Source organism: Anser anser (genome assembly GCF_964211835.1).
Source record: "Anser anser genome assembly, chromosome: 7".
NCBI lineage: Eukaryota > Metazoa > Chordata > Aves > Anseriformes > Anatidae > Anser > Anser anser.
The window spans coordinates 15,266,650-15,280,135 of NC_139727.1; the positions used below are offsets into that span (position 1 = coordinate 15,266,650).

General features: G+C 39.0%; 2 protein-coding genes across 39 annotated transcripts in view; one reads left to right on the forward strand and one right to left on the reverse strand.

The window, feature by feature from the left end:
• Positions 1–13,486, forward strand: part of LOC310902999 (uncharacterized protein) — a 322,682-nt gene that overhangs the window by 293,232 nt on the left and 15,964 nt on the right. The window lies entirely within an intron of this gene.
• CTNNA3 (catenin alpha 3) overlaps positions 4,814–13,486 on the reverse strand; it is a 495,101-nt gene continuing 486,428 nt past the window's right edge. For 22 of the 23 annotated variants that reach the window (XM_083845405.1, XM_083845404.1, XM_083845422.1 and 19 more), the window contains one exon: positions 4,814–7,183. In XM_083845405.1, coding sequence (XP_083701531.1) covers positions 6,896–7,183 — 288 coding nt within the window. In that variant the 3' untranslated portion in view covers positions 4,814–6,895. The remainder of the gene's footprint in view (positions 7,184–13,486) is intronic. The other variant, XR_014587169.1, reaches the window with a different exon arrangement.

Below are 13,486 nucleotides of genomic sequence, written 5' to 3' on the forward strand. Positions count from 1 at the left end.
TAGCCAGCCGGAATGAGGGATAACATTTTTAAAGAACTGCTAGAGAGGAAGGACTACAGTAACTACTGTCAAGAGGATATTTTACCACTGAACTCAGAATAGCTGTGCAGATCTAGCCTGGCTGCTGAGCTAGCCACACACACCAATTTTTCCTGGTTCTTTTGTTGTAATGTTTTGAGAAGATGAGGAAACAAAATGGGACCTTGGGAAGTGGGGTGAGGGTGTCTTCATGCTTAAAGAAATGTTGAAAACCTTTTGCTTAAAGAAAATGCGGTGTCCAGGGCTGAGAACAGAAAGCTAATGCTGAAGGAAGGGCATGAATATCAAAATGGGATGGGATAATGGGAATATGGAAATGGTATATATGGAAATTAAAGGGTGGATCAGAAAAGAAAAGGATGGGTGGGTTAATTGGTCACTGCATGTGAATAACACTAGGAAGGTGTGGGGGGAGGGGATTCAGTGGTTCCTCTCCTCCCTTCCTGGCCAACCTTGCTGACAGACAAGCCAAGCCCCTCTGGGGAGCCAGAGGACTCTCAGTTAAATTCCTGAGCATCAGATGAGTTGTGGCTCCTCTGGACCACACAGAGGCACATTGTGGTTAGGATGTGTCAGATGATGGAGAGTAATACAGGGTGGTATTCGAGGCCCATTCCTACACCTGGCAGTAAAGGGCAAAATACAGGAAGCTGTGACAGCAGCCACATCCCGAGTGTGCAGGACCTCAGCTGTTGGTGCATGAAGACGTGGCCTGCCATGACAGCTTGAATCTTAATGTATGAGTAGGTACCATCTACATGCAACGTTGCATTTAGAGTGCTGTTCCCTCTCCCTTTCCTTTTAGTTATGAGTGCTTAGTTACAGCTGTGTAGTGGTCGCTATTAAGCAGAGGAGTATGGTACAAACCTCATGACGTTTTTTCATACAACGTGCTTATAAAGTCTAAGTAGGAATGTTCTGTTGATCCTTTCTGTTGGTTGCTGCATATTCAAGCTCCAAGAGACATCACTGAGGGTTTGCACTTTGTGGCCTGCTGTGTGAAGTCCTTAGTAGCTCAAATTGAAATAAGTAGTAACATGAACGTAATCGGTGTAACTTACTGTTAGGAAGGCTTCCAATAGTTGCATAAGTTACTGTAAAATAACCTGGGTGAGTAATGCAAAATCTATACACTTGTAAAATCTGTGGTCAGGAACAAGTTTAGGATGGAGAAAACAGAGGACTAGATTGGGTTCACAGAGGGATTGGAAGGCAAAAATTTCCTCAATTCTTGTAAGGTATTCCCTCCAGGGAAATTCTGTTTTCCTGGAGAAATCTTTCATTTGAAAGATGTTTTTCTCCACCAGGGAAGCTTAAAAAATACAAAGAAAAGTTAGTTTTCTTCCTCTCTCCCCTCCCGTCATCTGTGTTGACTAGTTGGGCAAGCAGAGCTTGGTGCTCTGTTCCAAGTTTTGAAAGCGTGGGAGCTATTTCCTGTTGTGTTTCTATCTAATGAGGGAGCTCTGGGAGCTAAGCAGACAAAATACCTACCAGTAGGCTGGCTGAAGCAGTTAGCACCAGCTCCCTTGACATTTGGTCCCCCTGCTTCCACGGAAGAGTAGTGCCAGGAGGTAAGTTACAATCTGCCCCCCAGCTGATGAGCCACATGACTATTTTCAGCTGCTTTTGAATCATTTGCTGTATTGTGTGTAAATAATTGAGAACCACAGCAGAAAAGCTAATAGCTCTAAAATAGCCAGGCTCGTGGAAGACTGAGAGGCCAAAGGAAACAATATCCTGTATGACAAGATGTCTCTTTAGTCTACAGCCTGCTTATATGCAGCCATTTTCACTATCAGGAAGTAGAAAATAGTTTTCTATCCTATAAAAAACTCCTTAAAATTGCTAAATCAACCTCTTGTACTGCAGGCTCAGATCTTAAATATTTCTTGTATTTTGGAGTCAAAAATTAGCCCCTCAGCTTTCAATTCAACTGTAGCAACAAGTTTCTTCCCCTGATGGTAGACAGCAGGGACTTTGAAGCATTTTCTTGGTTTGTTTTACATAACTCTAAAGCCGTTTCTGTTTTGGATACATTTTCTTTTTTACCACAAAGTTTCTAAAGAGTTATTAATCGAAAGGTGGGTATTTGTCATTGCAGCAGTGTCACTTATGGTGTGCAGCAAAAAATCTGTAACATTTTTTCATCAGTGGTGTAGAGCATTTTTATCACTTTCAGAGGAAGCTTTGCAAAACAACAAACCCACTGACCATGTTGAGAGAGTAAATCAGTTCTGATGTGCCAGGGAAAACACAAGTGAAATAGTGTAATCTGCTTGATCTTTATTATTTAATTACTAATATGCTCTTAAATTGCACTCTATTGGACAATTTCTCATGACTGCTTTTATTATGTTAACTTTTTCTTCACAGTGCAACAGTGCTTTTAGTGGGTTGTTGGAGAGGAAGTGGGTTATTAGCAATTGTGTATAACCAGAGCTTACCTTGGTGATAAAAGCAAAATTGAACTGGATGCAGAGGAGGCAGCAGAATCGGGATGGATGAACAGACACGTTTATCTGCTACCAGTGATTCAGTTCTACAATCTTATGATTGTCTATTGATAGTTTCACTTCATCCAAAACATGTTCTAAGAGAGTAGGTTTTAAATTTCACTGCTGTTTTAGCCTTAAAGAAAGTTAAGCTTTTCTTACTTAAAACAAGAAGTCCTCTCACTCTTACTCTGATTTTCATGGGGGGTGAGGACTGGGGAGTAGAGGCCGGCAAAGGAGGAAAGGTCTCCTCTGCAAGACCCCACCTCACTTCGAGATTCCAGGAATGTAAAAAGGGTACAAGGTCCCTTCTTACCCTTACTGCTAAAGAGGAGAGAAAAGAAAAAAAAAAAAAAGCACAATACAGTTAAACAGACACGAGAAAATAAACACATTTATTTGCTTGGATAGTCATTATTTGCTGTATTTGATTTTAGATTTTTCTTCTCTGAAAATGAAAGGCAGTTTTGTTTTAATCCAACCAAAGGGATTGGGCTCTTATTTACGTATGTACTTCCTGAGCCAAATATATGGGCAATCGCTAGAGTTTAACCAAGAACAGTACACAAGGGACAAGTAGTTGCTGGGAGCAGAAACAACAGGTATGACCATGTAGAATTTTATTGTCTACTCTTGGTGAAAACTTACAAATATTTTCTTCAAAAATAATGCTTCTAAAAACTCATTTAAACTTGATTTATAAACACATTGTTTCTTAAACGCTTCAACTGTAAACCCACTGAAAACAGCACAAGATGCCCTCAAAAGAACTAAAAGACCTTTTAAAACCATCTGGAATGCCAGACCTGTGTTGTCACACTGCCTAGTCATCTCCACTGAAGATGCAGCTATAAAGCTTTTCTACGGTTACCAGGTTAATGGCATGAGTGGGGCAAACCCTAAGACTGGGTTACCACCTGTTTCCCACCTTATTCTATACCATTCCCTTCTGAAACCAGTCAATCAGTTATGTCAAAACAGATTTATTGTGCAAAAATGCAGGGCTCCAGGGGTGGGCAGAGATGGAGGGACATGCATTTAATTTTTCTGAATTTTCTGAAGTTCCAAGGTATTAGAGGACTTGTGTTACTTACCAGGAATGGCTCACTAAGTTCAGGTAGTAAGAGAGTAATTGGGACAAACTGGAAGCTATGCTCAGTGCAATCTGCAGTGACAGAAACTGCCTTTTACAAATGAGAAGCACTAAATATTACAGGAAACATCATTAGCAGTGAGAGCAGTGTGATGCAACCAAGTTGTGGGTTTTCTTTTAATAATCAAAAATCAACAGCTTCAGCATTCTCAGAAATGGTTTAAATTTGTTTTCTTTTACTAATGTGCTTCAACAACAAACAATACAAACTACCTCATTTTTTAGAGCTCTATGGACTTTTTTTCTTTTAAATAAAACTGCCCTAAGTTGTCCGTCACACTTTGTACTATAATGTGGTAATGGGGAGCGGACGAGGTAAGCTAATGAAATGATTTGAGCTACTGGGATGAGAAAGCCCTGTAAAGCTCTAGCTAAGAACCTGGTTTGCAAGGTCAATGCTCCTACACTATGGATATCATGCAAACACTGAGGCAAAACAACAGCAAAGTGAAAAAATATTCTCTGAAAACCAGGGCTAGGAAGGAATGTGCAAATTACAGAATGAAGTAACTGTGTCTGAATAAAGCATCCTGAGCAGCACATTGTCCATCAGCATTATTAATAGTGGCAGAGAAGGTTCCCTACTTTCCAGATCTGCTGAGGGAGATGATGAGCTAATACGATAGATTTTTTACAACTTCGGGATTTGTTTCTTATCTCTCCTTAGCTAGGAATAAACTTTATCTTGTTATGTTTTCACTTGGGTTTGAATTTTAGCCAAGAAACAGAAGTCCAGATACAGTTAACACATCATTCTTTTAGCTATTCTCAGAAAGCAACTGTGGCTTTTGATTTCCTTGTTCATTTACTTTTTTTTCCCCCTAATAAATTCCTATGTAATAGGAACAGTTTTGGATGCTGAGATGAAACTGGCTATTGAGAATGGCCAGGCTAAAAGAGCTGTGACTGGTATTGTAGTCATGATCATTATATTAAGCAATAAACTGTGTCTTAGTGATGAGAGTGCTAGAAGAGCTCTAATGTAAACCAGGCTAGTAAGATCACTTAGTATGCTAGAGAAGCCGGAACTTGCAGGAATAAGAAAGCCTGGCAGGCATTTGAACAGGGTTTTGCTACTGCTGGAGACTAAAACAGAAACGTATCCAAACAAAACCCACAATGCTGAAAGTGGTGTACAATCTTTTAATTAATAATATGAAAACAAAACGTAAGTTACAAACGTCTAATGTCAAGGTGAGCAGATACCAAAGGTGTATCCCAGAGATGTGAGGTGTGTTTTTTTCTTTTTCAAGAGTAATGCCCCCCTAGCCCAAGATTATTTCAATCCGCCTGTTACCTTTTGGACTTGAATATTGCTTGGGGAATATGTAATCAAAGAGGGTGGGCCAGAACCTGAATTATTATTTGGAGATTTTAGATTTAAGATGTGACAACCTATACTCTCCTGAGCAATGCACCACACAAAATCTTTCTCAGCTCTGCTTAGTGTGCTAGCAGACATACTGAAAGTACATCATATGACCAGCTCTATATTGCATTTACCTGCTCTACTTGACTGTTAGCTGCTTCCCACTGTGTAGTCCTAAAATGATTAGCAAGTACCTACATATGTTGCCAAGATCTTGTGAAAATATTGGAGGGGATTTGTATTAGAAAAGTTTTTTGTTTTTTTTTTTCCCCCAAACATCTCCTTCATTTTGTTTCATTTGACAGATAGTAAAGTTGGGGACAGTAGAATACTGATCTGTAAAATCTTTAATGCATGATCACTATGGGTTTTGTGGAGCTTCTTAACCAACAGCCTAGAAATTTATATTGCTCCACTGTCCTGATTCTGTGCACAGGCTCTTACAGAGTAGCCACAAGAGGAAAAAAAACAGTTCAAGGTTATTTTTGCTGCCCACGTGATGCTGTTTAGGGGCACTATTGTGCAAACATGGTAGTAAATGACAGAGCAGCAGCCCATACTTTGGAACCTCCTCCTAATGGTAGTCAATGATGCATCATGAATTTCTGCAATTTGAGGGAGCCCTTATACCTGAGCAAATACAAAAAAAAAAAAAATCTACTTGCTAAGGAAAGACATTTAGTTAGGTGAGGTCTGGGAAAACCTAGTGATAGGGCAGGGAAGACTTTTGCTTGTTTAAAAAATCAGCCCAAGTAGATTTAGTATTTAAACAGATCTAGAAAAAAATTCTTTCCATAAGAATCTTACAGAATGGTGATAATCAGAGTAGTATCACTTATCTTCATTACGTATGTTGAAATATAACGCAGTAATTTAGCAAGTTGCTAGACAGCACAATCCTACGTTTGGGACTATACTTCCATAAGCAAAGTCATCAAGTTGGCTAGTTACCTTGCAAAAATCTCACCATTCTTCAGATTCAAGATGTGTCTATGTTATTTGCACGGTAGTCTCAGAATAATGATGTATTTCATACTTGTTCTTTTGTGCTGTGATTAGAAAAGTTTCTGTTGTTAATGCAATAATCAATCAGCCAGATGAATTAGAGGTCACAGAATACAGTAGGAAACAGAACACTGAATAATGGTAACATTTCAAAGGCTGTTTTAAAGAGCTATTATTGCTATGCTGCAGTTAGTGCTTTTTCGTTACATTCTCATGTCCATGTTGTTATAACACTTGTTTCTTCAAACATTTTCAAGTTTACATTTCCTCTATTTTTACATAAAGCTGGGCCTTGGAGGGGGGTGATCTTTGGACCTTTCAATCAGGATAAAAAGTAAAGGCCAAGATTCTCAGTTAGCATCAAGCAGTCCAGCTGTTTTGATCACAGTGTAACGATCTTGATAAAGGACATTCCCAGTAAACAGTGTTCAAAAATACTGTATGTCATAAACTACAATGCTGTTTAATATTGGCCTCATTCATCCCCAATGAAGGAATGCCTGGCCCTAGCAGATGCAGAAGGACTTGGGGCAGAGTTTGGCACATTGCATCATGCTTTTCAACTACTCTAACACAGTCCCATCATGTATCACTCAAAGTGCTCTGCTGAAAACATGCAGTATAAAGACGTGATAGTTTGACACTGCAAGACAATGAGTATTTTTTCAACTGTGTGCTGTTAATTAATCCAACATCGTTTTCAAAGTAATTTAAGCAAGTGTTAACTTAGATATTTAGGGAAAAGCAAAACACTAACATACATAATTATTAAATAAGTAGGGGGAAGAGGTGAAAAACTGTAAGAACTTCAAGGTAGAGACACAAAGTGGCAGAATATTAGACTATTTCTCTGCCTCTAAATTCACTCATGACTTGAACAGGATGGATTCTCTTCTTTGCAGAACCTTTTCTGACAGCTGCATAGATTTCTTCTGGCTTCTCTCTTTTAATTAAGGGCTTCTTCTCTGGAGCTTTCATTCTCCACATCACAACAGGATGTCGTGGGCCAGTAGGACTCTGAATTTTGATAATCTTTGTGGATGCAATATAGGACATCTTCACTGTCTGCACCACAGCATTCATTAAATTCTTGGCAGCCTGAATTAGTGAAGTGACACTATCCAACTGTAATAAAAAAACAAACATTAGTCTAGGAAAAGCCTCCTTTTAATCACAATATGCTCAGGAATAAACAACAGTTAAAACCGAAGACTACGGCACTAAAACAAAATTTCTTGGTTTTCCCTTGGTGTGTTTGATCATTATATCCATGTTCTGATGCTCAGACTTGAAGTGATACACAGAAATCTGTGCTGGTGGAGTAAAAAGGCTTACGTAGATGTTTGTTGCTTGCTTTTTTTTTTTTTTTTTAGTGTGAATTCATGATGCTTGTCTGCAGGGTATCACTGCAATTACTACTGATGGATAATTAAACCAACTCAAATAAGAGCTGTAAAAATGTTACTCATTATTTCCTTTGCATCAGTGCTAGGCAAATTCTCCAGCTGGTCCCATCACATTCCAGGTGCTCTCACATGCTCCTAAGCAACGGAGGATATTGTCAAGTAGTTGGATTAGTCAGAGCTGCTGAACCTAGTCTCGGTGGCCAGGATGCTTAAAGGTAATTAAGAGCAGGAGAGCACACGGAAATCACAGTAACTGTGGCCTCAAACTTTTTTAAAGGATGAGAACATAGACATAATGCATAACGAACTCCTGTATGACATACTCCAACATTCAACTGCATGCTATGCAGCCATAAAGTGTTAAAGGTATTTCCTATCAATATTCCTTGAAATAGAAAATAGCACGCTCGATTTTAACTGGGAATTGGCTAACTGGAACAAACATACAGCTTTGTTACGTTGACCGCCATACTGATCTGTGGTGTAATAAAACTTTGTATACTGCTCTCTTCTCATATCTGAGGCTTGCAGGATACACGGTGTGCATGGTCCAGGAGCAGAGTGTGCTGGGGACATTATACTTTCTCAGTTACCTCCTCAGCCCCCAATGACTCTGGCAGCCTAGATAGAGGCTGACTTAGCAGTGTTGCACGATAAAACTGCAAAAGGCAAATGTAATCCTATGATGTGTGCTGAGTAGAGGCATTTTATTCTCTGATAATCCTTCCCACAGTGAATCTCAAGGTTTAGGCATGATGGTGGTCTGGCATGCTTCAGAAAGAGATGTCAAAGAGGCTGTATGCAGCAGAGCCTATGCTGGGGGCTGGGTCTCGACAAAACTGAGAACAAGAGGAAGTATTTTACTGAAGGCCAACACTGGCAAAAGAACTCATGTCTGTAATTGGCCATCAGTATTAATTAAACATTTCGATGTGAGGAAAAGTCATCTCATTTTGCATGTTCTCAGAAAACAGACTAAGGAGGCTCAGGGCAATCCTTCCAGATGTAAGAGTGCCAAGACTCATGGAAGCGGAAGAACTGGTGTGTGCAGTGTCCTTCTATGTCTTCTGGTCTTAAAATCCAAGTGCAGAAAACTGGTCTGTATATGCTCGCTACAACTGTGTCTACTGTTAGGCCATTGTATGCCACACTTGGGCACTTGGAAGGTGTCTACCAGTGTACTAAACTTGAAACCAGTGTCTACCAGTGTACTCAATCCAGAAGGTGTCTGTCCAGTGTACTTAACCTGGGAAAAATTACGCCAGTGCTTAGGACTGTATTTTCAGGAAAGGGTTTGTTGGTTTTTTTTGGACAGGTTAAGATAACAGCCAAATGATGCCACAGTTCATTTTAAGTGCAGTGCCTTTTATACCATTACATTTCTTTTGGATTTAATTGCTTGGAATGAAGGCTGTTGTGCCCCCTTCAACTTACGGTACCCTTTGTGTTGTCATAGTGCCCCAAAGAACTGCTAGGGTCATACGTGGTATAAATTATCTCACTGACCTGAAGGAATAGCTTTTTATTCAAGGATACCAGGTTTGTATTTGATTATAAGGCTGACAATTTCAATTGAAAAGAAATCTCCATTCTTAAAGAACCTTTTAAGAAAGCCCTTTAAAAAATATCCTATTGCTTATATTACTATAAATGTTTATTATGAATAAATATTATTCAAGTAAATAATGTCCACCTGAGCAGCCCAGTATTTAATGATGTTTTCCCCCAAAACAGGGAAGAGGAGCATTAGCAACTGTGAAATCTGCATCAGTTTGCTAAGATGAGAACAGAATGCTAACAGTTTGCTAAGATGAGACAATACAGAAGCTTCAAAGGAGGGCTGGTGTACTTCCTACTTTGTGCATACGTGTTTGTGTGCATAAATGCATGTATACAAACCTTACGGGTACACAAGACAACATTTACACACTCAAAGCACATTGTTTAGAAATATTTTCCCTTCCATATACACTAACACTAATGAAGCCCAATACAGTTCAGAGATTTTGGAAGACAGCATTTCAATTTATGTGCAGCCTCTCTATTGAAACACTTCATCCTCTTCTGTAAAAATAGTGAAGTTGGTTCTCTAAAGGACCATGAGGTTTAGTGGGAGAATCATCCAGAATTTGTAAGTGCAAAGTCTTTTGTAATATGGAGATCTGTAAACTGACTTTTTAGCAAAGGTCATCTCCCTCCTGCGAGGTCGAATGAATTGATGAGAAGATAATGTGTTTTACTGTATCTGTACGTGTCAATTTTATAACAGTTCATACACATACAAAATGCAGCTAAAGTCAGAAAAGGGATGCACTTGCATTTAAGAAACATACCTGATCAGAAAGATCCATCAGTTAATGCCAATTTTGCTGATTCTCTCTCCAGAAATGCCCCCCACCAAAAAAAAAAAAATCATAGAAGAGTAAAACGCTAAGTGGACTGCATACATTTGCTATAGGAAAAGGTAAAATGTGAAATTCAACGTATGGCTTCTAAAGTTCATTCCTTGCTCTATCATGTGAGATTTTTAATCGGGATTTCCAGTTTGTAATAGTCATCCAATCTTTGCATGGCAGTATTTCAAACTAAGACAAGCATATATGGGGACCATCGTTTATAAACTTTAGGGAAACAGATTGCCTGGCCATGCTGGTAGGATAAGCAGTTAAACATAATTCTTGTGATGCTGTTTTAGCAAAATTCAAGTTGAATGAAAGTTCGCAGTTCAAAGCCTAATGTTTATTTCAAATAATGCCTTTGTACCATTTTATGAACTTCCAGGCTCAGTCAGTGAAGTGCTCTGATTAGAGGCTTTGCCATTATATTCCTGGAATGTCTTCAGTTGCCCAAGTATCCCTTTTTCTAGGCAGGATGACTAGCGTTGTAGGTATCAACTTACTGGCACATGAACTGATGATGTCTGTATTTCAAACTGCGGATTACTGTCTTGATAAAACGTATGTTAATTGATTATAGGGAGTGAGAAGAAGCATGTGAGAAAAAAATTCATAATCGTGTTTATTTTGTGGTTATCAGAGGTTAATTGCGGGCACACACATGCACGCAGTTTTGTCTGTCCTCAGGCTGTCACCTTCTAGAAAAACTGACAAAGACATGATTTTGACAGCTTCCACAAATCTTCTTTAAATATATATATATATACACACGCACACACCTCTGGCTGATATTGGTGGCATTGTAAGCACACACTTTTCTAGCATTGTCTGTATAGTAACACCAATATGAAGATGCTTCTGGGTGCCAGCAGATGCAAAGAAAAGCCGGTTTTGTTTCTATGGCAGAAGCTTTATGGGCTTACGGGGCTTTTGTTTCTAAGTGATGTAAATTTCTGTAATCTTTCCACTTTTTTCAAGTGGCCTGGTGTTGGAGCCACACTAGGCTGGGTAGCAAACTGGGCTGGGGTACTTGGCAAGTTCAGTCATGGCTTCTCAGGAGAGAAAAAAAAAAAACAAAACTGCTTCCATTGGAGGGAAAAGGCGTCTAGAAGAAGTGTGTACCAGCATCCAGGTTGGGCAACAACATCGTACCCCAAACCATCCAGTTATTGTGATCTTGGTTTATACTGTAAAGTATGTCAAATGAAGTGGAATCCTTTAAGGTGGCAGTTAGAGCTTACAGGCTTTTCTCTCCTGTGGGCAGTGAATAGTTACCACTTTACTCTGGCTTCTGTGGGTCCTTTCAACAAAATAGCCATGGGCTCTTAACAGTCCACAGCTCCTTCATCATGCCACTGTGCACTGCTGTGATCAAGAAGAAAGCTAATTCTATTTCTTAAACCATAATGATATATCTATTATTAAGTAAATAAAATACGCTTTACGGTTATCTAATTTTGAAGAGGGTGTAATGTCAAATAGGATGTGGCATGTCAGCTTCATGTATGAGCATATCAGGCTGCTCATAGCTTGACACATGCTCACTGGAGCAGAAACCTATCAACTCAGGCATTTTAAATGCCAAAACCTGAGGACTCTGAATTATAAACTCAACTGTCCAGCTCCACCAAACTGAACTGCCTGAATTCTGCAGCCCCCTTGCCATGCCATAGGAACTGAAGCTCTGCTGTATTATTTAAGATCTACAGAAGATGCCCTGAGATGCAGATACCTAAAATAAAATCTTAAAACATAGATTTGGTATGCCTCCCGGGTAAAAAGCAGAATACGTAACTACCACTAAGGATGTTTAAATCAGTGTTTGTGCTGCATTTGCCATAGCAGGGGTGGATGTGGGTATGGTGGAGGTGGGAATGCTATGTCAGGATGGGCAGAAATCTCCATTTATTTTATGATTCCCTTGGCATCTCTGAATAGGCAATGAAATACAGGATAATTAATATAATTTACTTAATGCTATCCTTTAGGATATTCACACTATTTGCATTGTCTTAGTTTCTGTTTCCCCTGCGTTTTCTGGATGTGTCTTACACTAGTCTTGGTTACATAAAGAAAATGTGAGTATTGTGAGGCAAAAGCATACTGGTATTTCTGAACCACATTCACAGTTTTGGAGAAGGTTTCAGGATATGTTCTTGAAGCTACAGATGGTAAGAATGAGGCTATGCATTATATTTTTTTTGTTGATTCTTTCTAGAGAGCAGCTGTTTTTATACTTCGGTACCAGTAACGTTACTGAGTTTAGTGTAAATCTATTCTTCTATAAATTGAATGTACTCAAGTACTGTCTTCACTTGGATGCTTTTATCTCAAATATTCAGCAGGTTCTTCCAGGTGTCCTGTCTAGGAAAACCAATGAAATGAAACTTGGCATAATTGAAAGAGTGATAAAATATTCATTGAGCATTTAAGTTCATCTTATTTAGAGACACATAGCTGCAAAGTTTTCAATCTGTAGCAAGTGGTATATAAAGATTCACTAGCAAAACAAGGAAACCAGCCACAAACAAAGGTTGTTTTATTTTTGCCTGACTCTCACTTTTGCTCTTTCTGCACTTCCCATGAAGACACGGTGTTCCAGCTTCCACGTTTTGCAGGTCTCACTGTGTCAGTCAAAACAGTAATTCCTGAAAGGATTTGGGAAAAGTGTCCCTTACCATATCTTCCCTCGTTAAAATGTCATCTGTCCTGTCAGCAAGTGCTACCTCTTTACTGCTATTTCACTGAGAAGACAGAATGATTCTCTAACCACAGTAACTTCACATTATGGTGAAATACAGAGGATACAGAACTGAAGGTAGTAATTTAAAACAAAACAAAACAAAAACAAAAAAAAGAACCCAGCACCAACAAAAATCAGACTAGTAGCACTCAGGCTGGCATGAGCTATTGTCTCCAGCACTTGCACTGCTGTTGGATACATGAAAGGATGTGCCCTGCCTTTTCCCAGAATAGTGGCACAGTACACAAGCGCGGTCAATGGCCCATCTGGCTGAAAAGCATTCAAAATCAGAATTCTTGTAGGCAAATTCTTCATTGAGTAACAAAGCCAGTAATTAGGAACTTGATACTTTTAATTGTTTACATGCATTGTATTTCTCATTATTTGGAAAATAATTTAGTGTCTTGGGAGTAGTAGCAATCCATTTATATAAGGAGTGTAATATAATACCTGATAGAACTATTTTTATTTAATGTTCTCAATGCTAAACAGAATCATGACTTAAAATGTAAAGGTACTTTTCTGTTGACGTGTTTTCTGTGTACTAAGAAAGTGATGCTTGCCTTGTAATGTGTCAGTAGTAGTTGTTTCTATTAGTTAGAAGAATACAGAATTTCTTTATCCCTAGAGCAGGTAAATAAGTCATTCTCCTGCTCATGTTCTTTCCATAGACTTGTAGACGCTGTCTCACTGACAAAAAGAAGCAGCAGACAATGCAGACTGATACTCACAAAGCATTTCTTGACAAATAATATGCAGGTCTGTTAGAACCACAGTTGGGATACTTTCTATTTATCTCCTACAAACAATTTTTTAAAGGAAATAAAATTGTAGTACTAAAGCACAGATTTATCAATTGGCTGCTTGCAGTCTGCCAAGTCCT